Source organism: Dermacentor albipictus, chromosome 1, assembly GCF_038994185.2.
Source record: "Dermacentor albipictus isolate Rhodes 1998 colony chromosome 1, USDA_Dalb.pri_finalv2, whole genome shotgun sequence".
Taxonomy (NCBI): Eukaryota; Metazoa; Arthropoda; class Arachnida; order Ixodida; family Ixodidae; genus Dermacentor; species Dermacentor albipictus.
In genome coordinates, this window is record NC_091821.1 from 188,031,959 (window position 1) to 188,055,861 (window position 23,903).

Genomic DNA, 23,903 nt, shown 5'->3' on the forward strand with positions numbered 1-23,903 from the left:
TAGAACCGTATCGCCGGCACGTTTTCGCCGGTATTTGAGCCTCCCACCCTGCAACAATTCTTCTTCAACATTCTTCGGAAGCTTCGGCCATCCCACACATGCGAAGGGTGTTGCCTATTTTGCTCTGAAAACACAAATAAGACGGAGAAGCACTATCGGCGACGCAACAAACTACGGCGTGCTACGGCGCGCGGCTCGCTCCTCTCCCGTGCGTTCTGCGCAAGGCCGCCACCAGTGGCGCGGCCATCGGCGTGCACGCCGCGTATAGGGACCTTGCCACAGCTGCAGGAGGCACAGCGTGTCAGTTGTGCTAACAGCCAGTATGGTATTATGCTGTGAGCTAATGTGCCACTCGCTGCGTCTGCTGGATATTGGTTTTCCTGTGCATGCTCCCAAGTATTGCGTTCCCAAGTGCTTTCACACTGTGTTGATGTAACAAAGACTTCAGATTCTGAATACAATTGTAACTAGGGATGCATGGTTATTTTAACCCTTTGAAGGTCAATGACGTAAATGTACGGCGCCGCGATCAAGTCCAAAAAATGGTCGATGCCGTATATTTACGGCGCCGTCTGTACGTTTAAAAAGCACGAATTTCCTAACTTTTTCTTTTCTGTCGTGTGCTGCCACTATGTGGGAATGCAGGGAATTTTTCTCGCGCGCCTCCCTCTCTGTTTTTGTTTCATGGTTTGTTTTAGAGCTAGTTTGCTTTTGCGCATCTATATACTACCGCTCGTGCATTGGTGCGCGCGCGGGCGGCGGTGGTGGTTCTGGTTTTGTTCCGCGGGCAGTTTCGGCTTCTTGCACTTGCAAAACTGATGGCTATATCGTTACTAATCGCTCAAAGGGCTACTGCCTCTTTCTCGCTCGTTTAGTGCTCACAGGGGTGCGCATAGGAAGGATGCCACCATGCATGTGTTTCCGTTGCTTTTTTTTTTTTACACGCAAAAACTAATTACCTCTGGTTGGTGATAAGGTGAAGATTAGCGGAAGTTTGTCACACGTTGTGCTTCTTTTGAAGGGCACGCAATCGCAGAGTTTCTTGAGTGCGCGCACCTACGCAGTTCGATTACGCTATGGATGTACATATTAGACATTAGTGTAAGAGCAGGAACATTTGAGTCTCGCGAAATATTCTCGTGTGCGCATTTTCAAGGCCTTGAACTATGTACCCTATATAAAAATGCATCAAATTTTTAATTCTTCTAAGTTTATTTCCTTTTTTATTGTTGTTATTCATGAATGAAGAGTACATATATACCAATGCAAAATATTTTTTTCACACTTTACCATCACCCTAGAAAAAATTGCCGTAAATTTTTTTCGAAACAAGTCCCTAAGAAGAATTGAGATCTGCAATAAAAAAAATCGACCCTGGGCAGTCGCATATGGCAAAAGAAATCTACCCTCAAAGGGTTAAATCTTGAGTTTTGAGTTGAATACTAGTCTGCTGTTCCATTTGTATTTGATAATTAACTATCCTAAATTAGTCGAATATATGTTTCTGTTTGAACCTAAGGAATATCAACACTCATTGGAGTTTACAGGGAGGAAGAAGTAATCAACTGGCAACTTTCTTAATGATTCTGCTGCAGGACAGCCATAGTTTGTTGGGCAAAGGCACCAGTTCAGGAGCGTGGAGCAGACAGCTCCTGCACAATAATTTTCAATAATTACAGAAGAATGTCTTGCTTTTAGCAGCTTATGAATTTTTTGTCTCAATTTAGGCAAGGAATTTTTGGCTACTCTCGCCATATTAACATCCCTCTAAAACAATAATGTAGTGCTGCAATGTATCACTTGTCTCCTTCAATGAACACGCATATGTGACATGACATCATTGGTATGGTCACGGTGCACCCGATGATGAAAGGCAGTTGTTTATCATTTACTAACTCCTCAGTTGATCAGATGTTCAGTCATAAACAGATGTATCAAATCTAAAAAAGCCCTTTTTTATCAAATGGACTCCACATGCATTTTAGTGGTTTTCCGAGCTATCATGCACATTCTATTATGCTATTATTCGAAGCCTTCTAAGCAGATAAAATCAACTGTATGCTGTTAACAATCTGAAGAAGCAGATTGCTAAAAAATTTTGAAAACGGGACACATATACAATACAAACGAGACGAAGTGACACATATAACCTGACAACACAAACGGGACACACAAACGGGACAAAGTAGACACATATAGATGCACAAGGGGCACAACACAGAAAATGTTCCATCTGTACGCATGAGGACAGTACTATAGTGTCCTTCTTTCTGTTTCATCTGGATTTGCGTTGCTTTGTTGTTTCTGATCAACTACCAACTTGCTGAGCTGGTAGTTTCAATTGTAGCGATGTATAGTGTTGATATAATAGAGCAACCCAATTCGTTCATAATATTGCATGAGCACCAACCAGATAGGACGTCAGGGCCTTGTAGTGGGGCAGACATGACGTTGTGAGTGGAACAGCCTAGAGGACTATATACACTGTGACTAGCATGAACTTTAAGTGCATGAGGTCATCCTTGCGCATTATTATTGATGCGCAAGGATGTGACACTCGCATCATATTAAAAAATTGAGTGGCGGCACATATTCAGCTTCTTTAGTGGATGAAATGCTTTAACAGATGAAACGGATATCAGAGCCAAGGACGGCTTGGGGGAAAGAATTAAACTATTAATTGATATGCGGAATTAACTGTGAATTAGGTTTGAATCTGCCTTTATCTTCATCTTATATAGTAATAAAGAAATGGAGCAGCAAGTTGAAAGTTACTGCATTTAGTTTAATGCATGTTGACTGCAATGTTGCAGAATGTACTAACCTTTATAGAGTGCCCTCTTTGCACCAGAGCAATAAGTTACTCCTCCAAAGCATCGCTTCCTTGCTCCAAAGAGCAAAATTATCTGCTCTAAAAGCGCAAATTTCTGTTGCGGACTGCGATTTTTTTCTACGTCAAAAGCTGCTCCAAAAGACCAAGTGCCGCTTCCATCATTGTACTAATTTAATAACTTTTTAATGTTTATATTTGTTAGATATGTCAACACTGTTTTACAAGACATTCAAGAAAATCAATTTCAATTAATTCTGGCGTGCTCTCTCTTGCGTGACTCTTTTTTACATGTCCAAAAGAAAGCCTATAAAACCTTTAAAAAGATTACCTGGCTTCCTGCTTGTGGGCCACAGCAGTGCTGTTCTGTAGCACTCATGTGTGATGAACCATTTTCGTCATAAATATGACATGGGGAATTTATTTGAGGTGGCTGCTACATTCATGCCCATGTTCAGGCTTGCCTTGCCTAGCAAATTGATAGCTTGTGCTGCAATTTTTTAGAACTTGGCCTCGGCAGTCTGCTTATGCTCCCACAAATGGTGTGTGCTCAGGTGCGATGCTTGCTGCTAGCAGGAATTTCATGGTCTTACCAAAGTAAAGGACCTGAGAAAAGAGCCACGAAAAGTACCCGTGCCGCTAACAGTTGAAATTGGAAGTTGTCTTCTCTGTTCTAAAACATAGTGTTGGCATATCTGCTGTAAGTATACCATTTAAACAATTAGGTGAATAATTATGAACAATTCAAAAATACTGAGCACTTCAGGTTGCCTAATAGCATACAGTTGGTTTCATCCACGTGAAGCAGGCGTTGTTATTTTTTAACTTGATGCGTGAAAGCTGGGGCACACTGTATATTTCACTTTGTCTATAAATGAAACAAACAAACAAACGAACAAACAAACAAACAAACAAGCAAATTTGGTATTCAATTACATATTTAAAGTTTTTTTGTCTCAACTATCCACATTCGATTTGATGAAGAAATTGTACTATTCTAACCCTCTTAATTATAACAAACAAAAATTAAGTGAAATAATGTTTGCAAGCCTCTTTGTGAAGAGTCCCCATTCTGAATATAGCATGCTTGAAGGTTGGCATTTATGAGTAGTATGTGTTGCTTCAAGATTACACTGTGTTCTTAAAGTGAGTAAATTCTTGTATTCAGTGAATACGTTGAGTTTGAGACTCATCATTGCTGACACAGTCTGTGAACATGAATATTAATGTGCAACAGGCCCGAAGCTGTATACATAGGATTGAAACAGGCTAGCAAAGCAACCCGCCGTGGTGGCTTAGTGGCTGTGGCGTTGCGCTGCTAAGCATGAGGTCGAGGGATGAAATCCCGGCTGCGGCGGCTTTATTTTGATGGGGGCAAAATGCAAGAACGGCCGTGCCCCGTGCATTGGGGGCACGTTAAAGATCCCCAGGTAGTCAAAATTAATCTGGAGTCCCCTGCAGCATGCCTCATAATCAAATCGTGGTTTTGGCACATAAAACCCCAGAATTCAATTCAGTTCAGACAAAGCAAATGTCCATCACAATGATTGTGGCAAGCACAGTACATAGCGTAGACGTCAGCGTATGCATTGAGCTAGTAGTGCAGTTTTACTCCACTATCTTTGCATTATTGTACGTCAAGTAGTAGGTATCTGCACATCAAATAGATGAGTTTGCCTCTATTGTGACGATTATTGTAGCTGTACTTTTTTTCTGCAAACACGTTAGCATTTAGTTGATATGCGGACCCAAATGCCTGCTGTATGATAGGTGAAGCAGCAGTATATTGGTACCCAGTAGGGTTGCTTAATGCTGCTGCCTTATACGTTGCTATCCTATCATGTTAACACACAATCGTGTATTTCAAGACGTGCTTTTGTTTACGCTCTTGAATTTAGCTTAGTCTTATCAAAATTCAGCTCATCTTGGAGAGGAAACAGCCTTACGCTATGTCAAGGTTCATCCTCAATTGTTGTCAGTCATTTGCACTATAATTTTGGGCCTGCAGCTTCTGAGCTCTATTGCAAGTTCATTAATACCAATTGGAAGAGGCCTTATCAGAAGTTCAGGTTAGCAGAAGCACCCACAATATCCGGTTGTGTTTATCAAACTAGTGATGTTCAGTTAACTAGGACTGATAGCATACATGATGTGAAATTTTGATGTGACATATAGACTGTTTTATCGGCGAGGAGGAATGTAGCCTCGGAACCAGCTTGCCATGCTGCTCTCCTCCTTGCACTGGCATGTGCGGATTCCATTTTCTCCCAGTGGTAGCTTGCAATGGTAGCGGTTTGATTGCGAAGCAGTGCGATTCTAACATGTTCTCCCAAGGATTTCTGCTGTGTCAGATGACTCAAGGTCGATGGGCTACCACTCTGCTGTATTCGGCTGCAAAAATAACTTCCGGAAGTAAGTGTAAAGTGCATCTTCAGCCGCGGCGACTTTGTGTACACCGCCGCTGCGATAGCAGAGAAGTGTCCACTTTGTATTGCTGTCAGCATTAACAGAAAGGGCTTGATGCCATCACGTGTATGTTCAGAACGTTTTGTTCCCAGTGAGGGCTGTGCGAGAAACCTGGACGGCACCCATTATCAAACTGTGATATGTAAGAAAAGTTCGTATTTGAGACTGTCAATTATTGCGAATGAATGAAGTTTTCGCACATATTCAAGTTATTCTGTTCAAACATGTTACAAGATTATCATGCTTGGCAACCAAAGTTTTGGTGGAAGTTGACCGAGGACGTATTATGAAAATGGTATGTACCGGCTAAGGAATGAAGGTGTGTTCTTTTCCATTCTGTAACCAAAGCCGTGCCTACTGTGTGCCGGCTGGCCCTAGTTCACATGGGCCCTCCCGTGCTTCCGAATCTCATCGTCAAGCTGTCGACACCACTCATCGTGCGCTGTATTACTTCAGAAAATAAAGTTGCTGTTGCAAAGAGTAGCTCGTTTTTCAGCTCTCTCGAGTAGGTGAGGTGCACTTGCAAGCACAGGCACCATTCAAGACCTAAGAGCGCATCATCTTTCAACGCATCGCGTGGGTCTGGTTGATCGTGGCATATTCGCGGCCTCTATCATAAGCTTTTTATCTATGTTAACAGCCCTTTCGATGGAGTTTTTTTACAGTTCTTGATTTTGTAAAGCTTGATGCCCAGGTGCCATGTAAACAATGTTTAGAAAATCGTACCATGAAAATTTTAGGATAACGAAAGCTAGCAAGACATGTTTCCTTGGGTCTTTGCAGTTACCTGGATTTTGATGTACGCTGGTGTGGCACACCGCATGACTCATGGAGACACTTGTGATTGTTGTCGCTTGAGTGATACTTTAATAGAGTTCAAGGCTAGACATACAATGATAGCACGTTACATGTAAACGTTATGTATCGGCAATGTTCACACTCGACTCGCCTCCTATTTCGATTGTGGGTAGAGCTGCCGTAGCGCCTCTGAGCCCGTCGCCATTAGATATTGCGGCTATACAGGAGCTAAAAGCTTAATGACGACATGCTAAGAAGTTTCCCTATCCAAAGAATTTGTTGACACCTCTTGCAAAAGCATGAAAACTTGCCACTTGTCATCAACAGCATGTTTCCCTGCACCTTCCAGCGCGATCCCACATACCAGCATGTCGCAGGACGATAGATGGCGCTGTGATTGCGAAATGGTGGCGCCTTAATAAAACGGTCCATGATATGTGCTCTTCTCTAAGAAAAAAGTTGTCTCTTATACTGTTCACAAAAACCTCCAAACATCGTTAGGGACGCTTTTGCCTATTCTGCATCAGTTGCTTGTTCAGCACACACACAAAAAAAATCGCTAATTGGCTTAGGGAAACCGCTTAGAACCTTCACATATTTATAAAAATTTTGTTCATGCAAGGCTGATTGACCATTATGCAAACTAGAAGTGAGGCGTGCAGACAGGACACAAGAGTAGAGAAGTGGACAACACGATTGTACCCGATTGACACGTGGTGTTACCATTCCTGAGCATGCGCAGATGAGTTTTGTGTCTTCTTTCATTTTTCGCCTCAGTGCTCCCTTCAGTTGATAGTCGGCGTTCGTGTTGTCCACTTCTCTACTCTTGTGTCCTGTCTGCACGCCTCACTTCTAGTTTGCATAATGAATCCTTACCAACTAGCTCAGCTTTCTGTCGTTCTATGATTGACCATGTATAAGTATTGAATGTTAAAGTTATTTAACTCATTGCCAGCTCCTTACAAATACATTTACACTGTAATGCTATGCAGTATAGACTTGTTAGATACTGTACCACCTGCCTTTTCCTGATTTTAAAAGTTCTTGTTGTTCGTAGATGGTTAATGCCTTACATGTGGGCTTAGCACTGAATTACTGCTACCATCAAGACTTGCTGCACCCAATGGTCTTTAGTCATTTCTATAGAGAGAGGTCTGAATACCTGCAATCTGCTGTGCTTTTTCTTGCATGCAGCATGTTTGACGTGGGTGGGCAAAGAGACGAAAGGCGCAAGTGGATCCAATGTTTTAATGACGTGACGGCCATCATCTTCGTAACCGCCTGCAGCAGCTATAATATGGTGCTTCGAGAGGATCCCAATCAAAACCGGTTGAGGGAGTCTCTTGATCTGTTCAAGAGCATCTGGAACAACAGGTAAGGTATTAAAATCAAGTGCATGTCAAGTTTTTTTTGTGTGCATAATATGGGTGCCATACCAAAAGAAGTTAGTATTACGACTAACGAAGCATTTTCTATTGTGCGCCATTGCTACGATGTTTTTGGTGCTTACACAAGAACCTCAGCATTTCAGTAGGGTATTTTTTAATAGAACATGCAGTTAACTGCATAAGAATTAAAACAATTTAAGATAATTAAAGAATTTTAACTTCCTGCTGCTGTATTATTGCTCAGATGTCACAGCCAGAAAGCATAATTTTGTCCACACCTTTTAACAAAGTACTTGCAGCTGTTCTTCTATCAGTTGTCCAGAAAAATGAAGAACCCCCATTGAAAGTTCATGTCACCATCAGAGAAAAGAGGTCTCCAAAGATGTGCATAGCTTCAACTGCCTTTAGGCAACTAAGTTTGTCTGAATGAAGCGAATAATTTTTTCAACGATGTGGATCAAAAAATTGCATGGTTACAAAAAAATAATGTAGCAGCAAGCACAATATTTTTTGTCAACCTATGATTGCTATTAATTTTTATTCCTTTATGAAAGCATTTAATTACGTATGTGCACTTAAGTGCTTGTATGTGTGGTTAAAACATTAAGAATTGTATGCATAGTGAAATTCGTAGAGATTAGAAGATATGAAATGGAAATAAATACATTTATATTCTTAGGTTTGCTTATTGTATGACTTTTGACTTGATGGCAGGCGAATTTTGTCACATCTTCTGGTAGCTTGTAAAACAATTGGTATTGTGGACATTATATAACTAATTTGTGCACCTGACTCTATACAGCAGCACGAGTGTTCATTTTTGTTGGGAATTCCTGTTATGGAGCATTGTTTCCTTGCTCCAAGTAAGAGATGGTGACATGCTGACATGTTTTGTTGGAAAGTTACACATGACTTTAGAATTCAACCTTTTCTTACTGGGGATCAGAGCTAGTATGTCACAGAATTGTGACAACCAATTAGAAGGGGCTGAATTATTACAATAAAAGTGTAGATGATTATATATGAAAGGCAGAATAATTTCAGTGTATGAATACACTTGTCTTTGTCTACTCATGTCGTAGTTATTAAAGCTGCAGGAATAAAATTTAAGGAATCTCTAATTTGTTAACAGCAAAACTTGGCTGAATCGAGCGTCATTATTAAGTCTTGTTAGGCAATGTCCAGCATGTGCTATCCTACAGTTTTTTTTTTATATTTGCAGTACCGTTCACTTTTCAGGCATTACAAAAAAAAAGGGAGGGGGGGGGGCTAATAAATATCACCTATTTAGTTGGATTCAGTCAGAAAGTCCAAAATAAATCCCAGTTCTCTCTTTGTTGACACCCTTCTGTAGATGCTTCTTTTAAATAGTATGTGCCTAGCCTCTTTAATATTTCAGGTACAATTGTGAGCATTGTTTGGTGTGCTATGTCAGAACTACTTAATTCTTTTTGTACTTGCTGTGTGCATCCCTCTCAGCTTTAGTGTCTTTTGTGCTGCTGTTTTGCTGTTATGGTCACCTTTTCTAGGTTTATCGCTACTGATAACTGATTGAATCACATTCATTTGTGATGTCAGGGCACTGCCTGCCACATCAATGGCACCATTTGAGTGTTTGTGCTCTGCCAGAAAACATGGTCCTTCAGTAGTTTAATGGTTCCCTGTGCATTATACTAGGCTCTTGCCTTCGGATGTCCCTCCCCGCTTCACCACTTCTCACCCACTGTTGTTGCTTAGTGGCCTACGTGTGGTGCTGCTAAGCACGACGTCTCGGGATCAAATACCGGCCACGGCGGCCGTATTTCGATGGGGGCGAACTGCAAAAACACCGTGTACTTAACCGTGTAAACACCCCCACAACGGTGTGTCTCATAATCAGATCGTTGTTTTGGCACGTAAAATTCCATAATCTTATCTTCACTTCTCCTATTTGTGTGCGTGGTGTTTGTGTGTGTGTGTGCGTGTATGTATGTGCACTGGGAGTCACTTTTGAATTTAAGTCAATGATTTCAGGGTTTTCTTTACTTTTTTTGCAGATGTAATATCTTCAGAATGACCTAGAACTATTTTTTGAAGGGACAATAAAGCGAGATATTCTAATTACTATAATAATTAGTCAATGACTAATTTTTTGGGCATGTCTGATAATTTGGCCGCATTCCTGGCACAGTGTATAAGGATGTATAAACTTCCAAATGCTGAAACCCTTCGCTGTCCAAATGGCATTAATTGATGCCATCAGTGCCACCACTTTATCTCGAAGCCCCAAGCCAGTGCTGGCAGCCGTAGCCACTGCGCGCTCTCATAGCCATTAGTTTGGCCACATGATGTTTCGTGTGTGTTCGTGTTGTCATTTTGCACTGTTGTGCGCTCTGCAAAGCTAAGCCTAGCTGCTTCAACATGCGCTTACCAAGCTTCCTGCTATGGTGGTATCCTGCAAGCGTTTACATAGTGGACATGTCTATTTCGTCTGCTGGTGAGGTGCTGATTGGCTGGGGCCACCTTTCTTTCTGATGCGTGCTGCCCCATCCCAGTTCATCCGAAATTTAAGTGCAGACAAAACGGACACTTACAGAATCCCCCACTCCACTGTTTGCTGCTGTTTTTCTATGAAAGGATTTGTTGCTGTCAGCAATGTTGCAGTTTCGTGCCAGTCAGCATGGCTGCACAATGAAGCATGTGCTATGCACTGCAGTGAAGCATACCAAGCACGAGAAGGGGCCACTGTCACGGGACATAGTATGTATTCTGGGGCCGTATTCCGAAATGATGCACTTGAGCAAAACTATCGCTTCGACGTTAGTTCGCCATCACGTGCGCACTGATTGGCTGGTTGGGTAAAACCGGATGGCGTAGTTCATCCAATTTAGTTAAAACAACCAATCGGTGCAGACTTGACGGCGAACTATCGGCGAGGCTATAGCATCCCCAAAGGGAATCGTTTCAGAATGCGGCCCCTGTAATCTTAGACATGCGCATGTGCCTTCTTTTGTCGCAGTACTAGCACCAAGATCCCTACTAAGTGTATTGGTAGGCCTTCAGAGCTTTTCATGATGTGGTTGTGGTGATCTGAGCCCTCAAAGACACTGAAGGGCATGCATTCATTTTTTTTTTGTATTGGTTTTCATGGTCTCTAGGGAGCTTGACACATCAGACATCGACTGTATTTTTATTAGGTCAATATTATTATACAGAAGTGTGCCTGCCGAAGCCAAACAAGGCCCTATTTAATGTCATTATTGTACATGGTTTATTCTTCAGCACGTGAATACTTGCACAAACAGTACAATTCATACAACTCATTCCTTTCTTTGAAATACAGTCGAACCTTGACATAACAAACACTGATATAATGAAGTAAATATAAAATTTGGTTGTCCATACTTTATATCAATGGAGTATTATGTTGCTATAGTAAAATAAAGAATGCAGGATCCGACACTATATGGGGTATAGTGGAGAATATTTTATAAGGGGTATAGAGAAGCAAGTTCCCGCAAGTTCCTTGTATCTATTCTGATACCAAAAATGTCAAATGCAGTTGCTGACAGATTTTTCAGACGCCCAATTTTTCGAATCTGCATGATTTCTGTGGCACTGCCACTTACCTCTAGCACGAATGTATAATGGCAATAACTGAAATTTCAGACGTCACTTGTTGTTTCGGGCATGCACCGTGCGTGAACAATATTGCAGCCATGCTGACTGGCATGAAACTGCAACATTGGTTGTTGACTAACAATGAAGCAGCGCTGGCTAGGCCTAGTGGCCTAAATAGTGTGGCTGGTGGAGTGGCTGGTGACATGCCATCGTGGGAAGCTCGCTACTAATATATTTGCACTCGTAGACTTTATCAATGATGAACAGGAAATCAGATGCATTTACTAGACTGATGACTAATAGGGGAGTATGGATCCACGTGCGTTCTCCTCTGTGTCAAAAAATTAGTGTGTCGGCAGCATGCTTGTTTTTATGTTTGCATTTGTCACCCTTTTCGGCGATCGAGCGGGAGATTAGATGCACAGGCTAGACTCTGTAGTAACAGAGTATATATGTGCATCCACAGGCGGTTCCCTCTGTGTCTGAAAAGTGTCCATGGCATACACGTTTTAGCCTGTGGCATGGCATACGTTGGAATTGCAGTTGGCAAGCCAACATGCCAATCCCACTGAATAATGCGAATCGCATTGTTCCATGTTCGCAGCAGTGCAGAGTGTCGTTAAGTGTCGTTTAACTTAATGTCATTAAGTGTCGTTTCTGTACATCGCATAAGCAAGGCAAGATGTCGACAGGGTATAAAAATTTGTTGGAGGCACCCTGCTTGCGTGGCCAGCATGTGGCCATGCATGTTGGAGCAATTAGCAATCAGTATTTGGTCTGGGTAAAGTTCAGCGGATCTTGCTGGTAGCTTTCAGCTTTTCATGCTGCCACCTTTATTAGCAGATGCGTACTTAATTGACGCCCAAGGTTTCTTCCTGATGCATGGTTGCCATTCTCAAAAGCATACTGAACAGCTTTGACCTTGAGCTGGCTGTGTAGCTTGTGTAGTGCCCCATTGCAGTGTGTGCTGCCACTCTATTAACTGTTTAATGATGGTACATGTAAATAAGCAGAGAAATTTAAAAAAATCTAAGCAAGCGAAACACGTTGACAATAAGCATAACCAGTGAAAAGAAAAATATATTTTATGTAAATTTTTCCAGCAGTAAGGGGGAAACCCACCCTGGGCAGAAAACTGAAAGTGGGCTTCACCCGAAGGCACATAAGGCTTTGTTTGTCATTTCTACAGACAGCTCTCATGGTATATGAACCACAGGTGTATGTTCAATTTGCTTTACGTCATGTTTGTGGGACACCACTACTGCTGGGTATCTTGCATTGGTCTGTCTCTTCCTGTATTCCTGCTCTGAACCAACAAATGACTTTTGTTGCCTGTCATTCAGTGTTTTCCAAATACATTTAGCAGGAACTTCATACTCAGTACCGAAAGTCTGCAAGAAACAAAAAATTCTGCCGTGTTGCCTGTAAGCAACACCCGTCAATAAAGGGTTAACTCCACATACATGTTAACAGGACCTTGTGGCCTAATCAAGCAAACAAAACATCAGGAGCAGATGGTGCTAGGTAGCGCTGGAGAACATCTAGCATCTGTTGTTGAGTATCATCATCAGTGTTATCATCGGTGTAATTTAGAACTAGGCCACTACTTGCAGTGCTGACTTGCGCATATGATCATTGTGTTAGGGGGAAAAATGTGAATTGTTACTGACCAACTACAAGAGTGAGTTTATTGCGTAGTTATGATATATAGAAAAAAGTTTGCCAACCACACATGGTACACCAGTCTCCCGTGATATTCAGTCATCTATGGTGCAAGGCACCAGTTGGAAATCTGCTGCCTGCATGTCTTTAAATAATGAGATAAGGTTCTGATGTCCAACTTTTTATGCTTTGTTGAAGGTATTGATTCTGTATATACTCAGGTGAGGGTGGCACTTTCACAATTTGGTCAGGTGCGGCCCTTACACGGGACCAAACCTTTTGGTTTAAATGGTGTCGGTGCAGCTGGCAGCTACTGCACGCCCCGGATCCCCGAATGTACCATTGCATCAGAGGTCAACACCCAGCTCTTGCCATCCAGTAGGGGCACATGAAAGTGTGTAGTGTGTGAAAATTAGCTGATCCACGCATGCGGCATTGGGGCTCTGGACGCGATTGCTTCTCCAATGGAATTTTTTTCCCCAAATTTTGACCAGCAGTTCTCGACCAGTAGTTCTGGCTACGAGATTGTAAGGAAGCGTAGACGCCGCAGGATGTGAAATTATGCATCCAGTTCTGTATCCTCTGGGCAGCCCTCACCTTTGCTCTGCTTTTCTCTTTGTGGCTGTTCTTGGTGCCTTTCGTGCTCGGTAGCAGCACAACCCAGCTATCCGTCGAACCACTCTTCTAGGGTTCCAGCATCAGCAAACTTGGGGATGGCTCTTGTCGCATTTACAATGGCCGTAACTGTGTCCGTAACTGCACTCGTAACATGTTTAAATTGTGCTTCGCACTTGGAGGGGGGCCCTGTAGCGGCGCAACTATCGCCTCCAGAGCCGGGGAAGATGGCTCACTGGCATGTAGTACGAGAAGAGAACAAACACGGTGGCATGCTTAACCTAAGCGGCTGCGATATCGACTGCTCTAGAGATCTTGCGGCACCATGGCTGGCCGGCCTAAATAAACTGTGGCTACAGCAACTACCTCTTCGCACTGCCTCCCACAGGGTCACAAAGATGGTTTCCTGAGGATACCTCATGGCCCTACAGTGGTCATGAACAGTGCTTCATCTGGCTGATGAAATGGTTGCCACCTGAATCGTGTCCAGCCTCATTTCCATGTAGAGCCATTCTGCCACGATGCTTCACCACACACTTTCTTTTATGGTCTGTGCCATCAACCTTTGCTAATAGAAATTCACACACTACAAGTTTTCTCTGGAAACCTAGCCCTATCATGTCTCATCACTACCTTCTTAGTGATGTGACAGACCTTAGTTCCATTTTTTAAAATTATTGCCACTGGAAATCTTACATGCAGTGCATTGGCCTCCCCGTCACTTCACTTGTCTTTTTTTTTTTTGCTGATTGTTGGGGTGTTACACAGCCACTTGAGAGTCTCATTTAAATCTGCTAATGAACTGATGGCAGCCAAAGTATCAAAGGGCAGATACTTCTCTGTAAGGACATTTGTGAAGATGATAGTAGCTATTGCTACCTGCGGGCCTTCACTGATGACTCCTCTTTGATGACTTTACTCCTCTCCACCGCATCCTGCTGGCAGTCCTAGAGCCACTGATTTATGGTTGTCCTTAATTCTCATAAATGCCACGAGGAAGTGGTGCCTGTATGCTCCTACATAGAATTCAAATTTACTGGCTATAGAATTTGTGTTGCTGTACCCAGCACTTTGCCAGCTTTAGCATTAATGTCTATTCAGCTTGGGAATGTTGGATATTTTCATTTATCTAGAATGGCTTTGTTGTAATTAATACAAGTTATTGACAGTTGATATGCCTCCCAGCATTAACTTCAAAGGCAGCTGTTTTTTAGGTTCAGTTACAAGCAGGTAACTGCAGAAATCACCATCACATGTTTACTTGAATAGGACATCGTTAGCAATTTCAGCCTGTAAGCTTGCATCCATTTGTTTGCTACAGGCATGCTTCATTGTTATGTACTCGCAAATTCACTGACATCACTGGGGCTTGTTGCATGTTTGCTTAATTTTTGCTCCATGGTATGTTTTGCAGGCAGATTTGTAGTTATCACAGCCTCTTTTTAAGGAAACAAGCCTCTGGCCGTGATTGCTACTCTGCTGCTTACAATACCTAGCTGTTGGCTTGTTGAGGCCAGGCCTGTTTTGCCAAATTACAAGGGAAGAAGTGAGCCCAGTCGACTTCCATTAATTCGATCCTGATGGGACCGCTGAAGTTGGTTGAATTATTCGGGGGGTCAAATTAAGCAAGAGGAAGAAAAGACGCCGAGAGACACCGCTGATTGATCGGCACTTTTTGCCCCGATTCTGAAACACTCCTGAATAATATGCCCGTTTTTTATCAGTTCAATGTATAAAACTAACATACAAGAAATTTCAGGGTGTCTACCGGCCGGGAAAATCGGGAATTCTCAGGGATTTTGAGTAGTCTTGAAAAACTCAAGGAAAACTAAGGGAATTTGTGCCTCTATCAGGGAAAATTACCGGTAATCTTGTTGAAAGGGTGAAAGTCGCGGTAATGCTGGCTCTAGTAACAAACAGGAATCGTAATGAATCGTCTTTGACGTCCTGTCGTCGGCTGGAGGTGTTTCCAGTGTACAGTCAACGACCGAGTTTCCGGATTCCCGATAATTTGGATGGCTTCGCGGCACCACCACGTACGCCATAGTCAATGTATCAGAAAGTCTGAAATTTCGGACGCAAGAACCCTTCGCCGTCCTATTTTACGGGCTTTTTTCCATGACTGCAGGTCCAAAAGGGCATTAATCAAAGCCACCACCGCTGCTGTTTTGATTACCTTGTCGCCTCGAACCGGCGCTCTCACATGCAGATCCGCTGGCAGCCGTAGCCACCACTGCGGCAACGGTAGACCTAGCTGCTTCGACGTTCGCTATTAAGCTTCTTGCCGTTGAGTGCCATGTTTTTCATTGAAAGAATTCGCTGCTCTCAGCAATGGCCTGGACTCCGCCTTTGTGGTCCTCGCGATTGGCTTAGAAGCTTGGAAAGCACGATGCGTTGTATAATGCTGGTTCCCGAAAGTCAGCTTCGTCTCCATACAAAAATGTTACGTGGTGAAGCATACACAAAAGTATCACAGTCAAGCATAACAAGCGTGGGAAGAGGCTATTGCCACGTGACACAGTACGTATTCCTTAATTATACGCACATGCACCCGGTATTCCCTGTCACAGTACGAGCACCGATATGCCTAATACGTGTACCGACAGGCCTTTGGAGCATTTTCGAATGTGCCTGTGGCGGTTTGAGCCCTTAAGGGCAGTAAATGACATGCATTTACTTTTTTCCAACTGTCCGATTGTTCGGATATTTTCGCGGCCCCTAAGGAGTTCGAAAACTCGGACGTGGACTGTGCAACTGACCAAGAAGATGCTTCAAGTGGTCCGTGGGGTGAACGAGTGGCGGAAGGAGTACAAGAACAGAAAGGATCTACGCATTGAGGAATGAACAGAGAAGGAAGACTGCTGCCGCCGTTTTTAAGGAGCTTGAGCTCGAAAAAAACAGTGTTGGCTGATGCTGAGATGCAAGTGTCCCTCATCCAAACCAAATTAAACTCTTTAAAGCAGTGAAACACAACACTGAGGCTTCGTGCGCGAGCTGAGAGTATGTCAGGACAGTTGAGGTTGACTTACGAGCTGTTGAGAGAGAATCTCAATTGTGACAAAGTTTGGGCCTCGTACCAGTGAGCTTGCTATCAGTTGATAATAATTGCTCATATTCGAAAATATTTGCTATTGTATGCATCTCGTTTTTTATTCGTATTTGAGAATGTCCGACTCGATTTGCAATTTTTTTCGAAGACATTTTATTTGCTGTGCATTTTACTAACCCGTCCCTTCTATTCCCTTTTTGAATAACATGAACACTACTCCTTTATATTCAAATTGGATTAAGTTGTTTTTTTATTTTTTTCATACGGAATCAGCCTGGTGCAAACTTTGCTTGGAAAAAATGCATTTTATAGTCGGCGCTTTCTATCGCCCCCCTCCCCAGGAACAACGGTGGACTTGCTTCAAGCAATCGAAACGTTCATGCACATGCACAACCTAGGTCCTCCCAACTTTATTTGTCTCGATGATTTCAATGCACCGGGCATTCATTGGCCCTCTCTATCGACATGCGGTCATGATGCCACTTTCGATAAAGAACTTCTAAATTTTAGCCTGAATTCGGGGCTTACTCAGCTCGTATGCGAGCCTACCAGGCAGAATGCTCTTTTGGACTTGGTCTTTCTTAGTTTGAACCTTGCTGCGAATGATTACACTTGTGAAGTGGTAGAAGGCATTTCTGATCATGAGGTTGTTTTTGTTTCCCTTCCGTGCGTTCTTCTTAAACCATCCTTCGTTCTTACTACATTTCACGATTTCAATCACTCTGGCAACACCTCTAGTATGGATACATTGGCTGATGGCTTCGACACTTTTGAAACACTCAGTGTATCAAGTGACGTGAATGTTCTCGTGACATATTTTGGAAGATATTGTCATGTCATGTATTGAACACTTCATTCCCATCAAAACAAAAAAGAAAAATACTAAAATCCCTTTGATGAACAGAGATATAAATCTTTCACGTCATGTTCGCAGGCTTAGACGATTGAAGGACTCCCATTACACACTGCTAAGTTTGCTAAGGCGAAGGAGGATCTTCGTACAAAAACCAAATCAGCTAAAGACTCTTTTTATAGCATGCAACTACCGCTTTTGTTGAAAAGTAACCCGCATAAGTTCAGGGGATCCATTTTTCCTCGTGATAGCTCTTGTACATCATTATGTGTGAACAACGAAATGACTAGTGATTCAATATTCATCTCCAACGCCTTCAACACATAATTTAAGTCCATTTTTACTTGCGATATTCATATTGTTCCTCCTTTTTCAAACATTAATCCAACTTGCCCCATTAATTATATCTTAGCGCAGAAGGTGTCTTAAACCTCATAATAAATCTTGATACAAAGAAAAGTGATTGGCCTGATGGAATCCCGAATTTGTTTCTTGTTCGGTATGGCTTTTGGACCTCAACGATACCTTACTCTCATTTTCAATAAATCACTAACTTCCAGCATAGTACCTTCATCGTGGAAGATAGCTAAGGTGCTTCCGTTGCATAAGTCGGGTAGTAAGCAGCATCTTTCTAACTACTGGCCAACATCTTTAACACCATATTCGTGCAAAATACTATAGCATATAGTATACGAACACATTATGGAATTTCTTGAATCAAACAACATTCTCTCTAATGTACAGCATGGATTCAGACGTGGATTTAGCACCATAACACAACTTGTTGAGTTCACGCATGACATAGCTTCTAACCTAGATAAGGGATTTTGATCGACGCTATATTCATAGATTTTTCAAAGCTTTTGATACGGTACTTCACTCAAAACTACTGTCCAAACTAAATGCAATTCTTAACAACCCTCAATTAGTCAACTGGTTGGAGAGTTTTTTGTCTCGCCGCTCTCAATTCGTAAGCTTTAACTCGATTCATTCCTCGGTGGTGGATGTGTCATCAGGCGTCCCTCAAGGATTGCTCCTCGGCCTTCTTCTTTTCTTACTGTATATTAATGATTTACCACGCGAGATATCATCTAAAATTCGAGTGTATGCAGACGACTGCGTATTGTATGACATCATTTCATCTCCCTTTGATCACATTTGCCTTAATTAATCATTCGTCAGATTTTCAAAATGGTGTGAAACATGGCAAATGAATATTAACTTCCGTAAGACTGGCGTTATGTCCTTCTCCAATAAAGCTAGCCGGTTCTTTTTCAGGTGTGAATTTAATGATAATTAAATTCAACGCGTTTCTGAATATAAACATCTTGGTCTCACGTTCACCACGAGCCTGTCCTGGCCAAAACACATCGATTCCATTGCGACTAAAGCTCTACAAAAACATGGTTATTTATGTCGTACGCTGTCTAATCGTCCGCGCGACACTAAACTACTGTTACATAAAACTATTGTTCGCCCTATACGTGAGTATGGTAGTATCGTTCAGAGTCCCTACAAGCAGTACAAAATAGACAGAGTTGAGGCCATCTAAAGGAAAGCCATTAGATTTATCTACCGACGTTATGACCACCAGTTCTCACCTTCGTCAGTCATGTCCTCATTCAACCTAACATCTCTCGCCGAACAGCGACACATTATTTCTTTAAAATTTTCTCACGGCATTATTCATTCATTTTGTCGCCTCTCCAGTAATGAATATATCACCTTTGCGAAAATCTCCTCTAGTAGGAGATATCACGCGCTTAACATTACACCCTTTTTGCATGCACTAATACTTTTAAGTATAGCTTTTTCCCTAAAACAATTGAAACTTGGAATTCGCTACCAGGAACTAGCTGTTCTCTCCCTTAAACGAATTCTTGTCTGTGCTCCCTCAACATTGCGCTGAACTTTCTTTGTTGCCTATTGTATATATTTTTGTATTATATTGTATTATTCACTCCTGCTATAGCCCCACCAGGGGCTGCAGTATGTGAAAATAAAATAAAATAAAATATGCTTACTTGAGAGTGCAGCGTCGGGCGATATGGTTTCAGCTCATCTTGATATAAAACATAGTTCTGCATCACTCAGGGAATTTCACAAAGGCACTCAGGGAAAACCTGGAAAACTCAGGGAATTTGGAAATGTCAACATGGTAGACACCCTGAAATATACATTAGAGGTCCTAAAAAAGCAGAAGTCGAATGCACACCCCATATTTTAGCAAGAAAAATGTGACATGCCTTCTATTTTGGCAATAAGAAAAAGACTAAATCAGTGAAATATTACTTCACAGAATGGAAATTTATTTCTATAATGTCCATTGTCATCACTCTCAAACAGTAGTTTATCACTCTCTATTAGGAGCCACGACATGTCATGCTTTATATGGTCCATAGTACCTTTAGTAGGGTGCATTTATTACACAACTCCTCTCAACAATTGCAACAGAGATTGTAGCTTATGTTTAGGCTAACTGCTTTGCTAGTTTGTCCTGTGATGCATGCAATTCTCAGGAATGGCAAGAACATGTGACGCAACTTGTTGCCACTAGCGTAACATTTAAACTAACTCTTTGTTTCAATGTGCTTTCGTAATTGGACTGAAAGCAGCGCATCGTCATCGTGCTATGTGAGAAAACTTTTTTTTCACCATATGTGGTTGCCATTTTGCAATGGCAATGGTGATGATGCTGACTAGGCTGGCTCTAACCACAGTCTCCTACAAATAATTACTAGAGGGAACTCTGGTGCTGCTATTGTTCAGCCACCGTGGGAATGATGGTCAGTACAGTCTGTTTCACACTTAGGGGAAAACTCGGAGCGCATTGCATCGGCGATGCGGTAAGCGCTAGAGTCGCGCGAAGGAAGCAGCTCGCAAAGGCGCAGACGCTATAGGGGCGGAGTCATGATCTGCGTCGTCTGCTACGGCGGCGCGCACTGGCCGCGTTGTCGTGAATAGTGCTACGGTCAGAGGCAGTGAGCGTATTCCATTGTTACTGCGGGAACTGAGCCGATATTCCTTATTAAGCGTTGTGCGACGCCAGACTCTGAGCTTTCATTGGACACATTCGGGTTCTACAAACTTCTTTTGACAGCATGCTTCTTTCGTTCTTTCGAAAAGCCGTGGTACTTAGTGCCTGAACGTATATTTTTTCGCTGTGTGTGTTACCGTAAGACGCAGCGACAAGAAAGGGACACCGAACTTTGCACAACGTGTTCGGTCTTTATTTGATGCGAAAGGAAAACAAAACACTCAATATAATTAATATGCGACTCGAACACGATGAAAGAAACGGATAAGAATAAAAGTGCTTTAGGTTAAGGCATTGAGCTGAAACTGTTTCTCCTCGACAATAGTTCATTACACAAAACAGGCTCTGCCAGGTGACGAGGAAATGCACGCGTGACGCTCCGAACATCACTTAGTATGTCGTCATGTCTCCAGCGGCAGCGATGACAGCGCTCATTCTGGAGGGCAGTGAGTTGCAAATTGAGTCGCTAATTCATGTGTTCATTCGCAGCACGTCCCACTGGCTGGCGATGGTCGACTTTGGGGTGATTTGGCGCTCTTTAAACTTCTGAAATAAAAAAGCAAATGACCTTGAAAAGTCAATGCAGCGTCATCTCCTTCCGTCGCTCATTGGTGATCGAAGAACGGTGCGGCTCTCTACAGATACAGGAAGGTTTACAGGATTCAAGATTGATCTGAATAAAGCTGACGCTCCTCCGTCTTAATTCAGTCCAGCTTTTTCATCTGACAAGAACGGTGCCAAATCGTTAGCCTTGTTCACATGGCCCGTGTACCGGAGAAAGAACAACTGAAGGTTGTTGAACTGTGTTCTAGGAACTATACTCAAAAGAAGATATGAGAGATGACAGGACGGTCGCTTAAAGCTGTGAATAGGATACTGCATGCCTACAAGAAAGAAGGGCGCATCACGGATACACCTTGCGGACGTCCACCAAGGCCGAGCCTGTCTTTTGTTATGAACTATTGTCGAGAAGAAACACTTTCAGCTCAATGCCTTAACCTAAAGCATTCTTTTATTCTTATCCGTTTGTTTCATCGTGTTCGAGTCGCATAATAATATTGAGTGTTTTGTTTTCCTTTCGCGTCAAATAAAGACCGAACACGTTGTGCGCACAGTTCGGTGTCCCTTTCTTGTCGCTGCGTCTTACGGTAGGTAACACACACAGCGAAGAAATATATGTGCACGCACTAAGTACCACGGCCTTTCGAAAGAACGAAAGAAGCATGCTGTCAAAAGAAGTTTGTAGAACCCGAATGTGTCCAATGAAAGCTCAGAGTCTGGCGTCGCACAACGCTTAATAAGGAATACCGGCTCAGTTCGCGCAGTAACAATGGAATACGCGCGCTGCCTCTGACCGTAGCACTCTTCCCGACAATGCGGCCAGCGCGCGCCACCGTAGCAGACGACGCAGATCACGACTCCGCCCCTAGATCGTCTGCGCCTGCGCGAACTGCTTCCGCCGCCTGACTCCAGCGCTCGCCGCATCGCCGACGCAATGCGCTCCGAGTTTTCCCCTAAGTGTGAAACAGACTGTACATGGATTTTTCTTATCTTTGTACTTCTGGCTTCAGATATCTTGTGGCTTTGCTTATTATGCTTTATCTGCCTTCGTTGGCCTAACTTTCGAAGCAATGAATACCTTTCTAAATTCAGAAGCCAATAAGATTTGGTAAACAGGCCTAATTGCTACTAATAAGCACCAGGTGCTGTATGAGTTTTAACCGGTGGCGCCTTCATCTGCTGTCGTCGCAAATGTAATGCCAAGTGATGGCTGTGCTGGGCGCAGTGGGCACAGGTGCCAGATATATTGGTTGATTATATTACGTTGTTTCTTCTGTTTTGTGTTGCTGTAATGCCACATGCAACCAACTCCAAAAAACATGTTGCGTTTTTAGGCTCACACACAGTTAGACTAAAGGTGGTAAGGCCATTCAGTTCCATTGGTTTTCGTTGCGACATCACCAGATGAAACACCAGATAGCCTGGATATGTGCAGTCCGTAGGCAACGGTACACTCGCCCACAAAATATTGCGGGGCACGCGAGCGCGAGGCAAAACGACCCTCCTCCCCTACTAGCGGGGAACCCCTGGTGTCGAGACCGGCGCCTGCACGCATGCGCGTCCCTCCGAGACTGCAAGCGCGCATGTTTCCGCGCTTCCTCCTTGCGCGCCGGCGATATCCGAATGCAGCCACGAGGTGCCCTTCTTGCGTTTGGCGCTGTGGCGGCTTTGACGGGCAAAACTTTGTTTATACAATGGAAATCAAGAGCTCATTTTCGTCTTGCCTGGCTCCTTCTACAGAGCGCCTTTCCTGCCACGCTCTTCTGCAGGAGAACGCCCCGTTCGTAACAAGAAATAAACAACGAAGATTGGCCACGAAAAGGTGCAGCGTAGTAAAAAAAATGACTTGTTGCATTCACCACCTATGCGTCAGCGATTATGACTGGACAAAATGTGGCTGTAGCGGCGCGGGCAAGCTCACGCTTCTACACACGCTTCACATAGTTGTACCCGTCGAAGCCGCCACAGCGCCAATCGCAAGAGAGCTACCTCGCGGCTACATTCGGATATCGCCGGCGCGCAAGGAAGAAGTGCGGAAACATGCACGCTTGCCGTCTCAGAGGGACGCGCATGCGTTCAGGCGTCGGTCTCGACACCAGGGTTTCCCGCTAGCAGGGGAGGAGGATCGTTCCGCCACGTGCTCGCGCGCCCCGCAATATTTTGTGAGCGAGTGTACATACACCTCCGACGCTGCTTTGCTTTTCTTCTAGTTGTTTTAACATAAATATAGGAGCCATTCATTCGCAAGAGCTTTGTGTTCCATGTAAATTGTCTTTACCTCAGCAGCTGTGATGGCTCTTGAGCTCTGTCATGCAATGTTCTTCCTTCCTGAGCTTTGACACCGAAGGCGAACATGCGGATTTGTAGTCCACTCAGTGGTTGAGTTTTTTTTATCTTAGGATATGTTTTCCTTCCTTGCGCTTCCTAGCTTTGGTGATGTCTGGAGCACGACTCTGTGTGCTCTGCATTGCCGGCAAATGCCATCGCAGTGGTGTGTTCACACTAGGCGTCAATGCCAACCTTACACGTGTACCGGCTGCTGCTTCCAGTCCTTGTTGCTCCAAGCTGTGTAAAATAGACAAAGACTGAGGATTGGGCTAAATTCTAAGACATTTGATTCGGTGAAGCATATAAACAAAAGGGATTAAACCGACTTACATGCGATCAGTGAAGCAGTGCAAAATTTTTGTGCTGCTTTGCGAACCTGGATAATAAATGCACCAATATGTTAACGTGCACAGGAAAGCATCTGCAAAATGACTGGTGGATTTCTGCTTCATAGCTTGCTGCAGTGAGCTTTGCACAGTGAACTGGTATTGCGATTTGCACTTGTTTTCTGCTTTATATACACTTGACGTCATGAGTGTGACCTGCCTTGGATAAGTGGGGACCTTTTTCAAGAGCAGATGCATAAAATGTGTATCTAGTTTCATTCGGCCTTAAAACCGCTATGCAAAATCACTGTGTTCGGCTGCTAAGCACGAGGTCGCGGGATCGAATCCCAATCACGGCGAGTTTTTGAATGGTCTGACCTGTAGTTACAG

At 43.2% G+C, this 23,903-nt stretch overlaps 1 protein-coding gene across 3 annotated transcripts in view; it reads left to right on the forward strand.

Annotated features, from left to right (window-relative positions):
• Nucleotides 1–23,903, forward strand: part of Galphas (G protein alpha s subunit) — a 199,699-nt gene that overhangs the window by 49,595 nt on the left and 126,201 nt on the right. For all 3 annotated transcript variants that reach the window (XM_070530671.1, XM_070530669.1, XM_070530670.1), the window contains exon 8: nucleotides 7,289–7,468. In XM_070530671.1, the coding sequence (XP_070386772.1) occupies nucleotides 7,289–7,468 (180 nt within the window). The remainder of the gene's footprint in view (nucleotides 1–7,288; nucleotides 7,469–23,903) is intronic.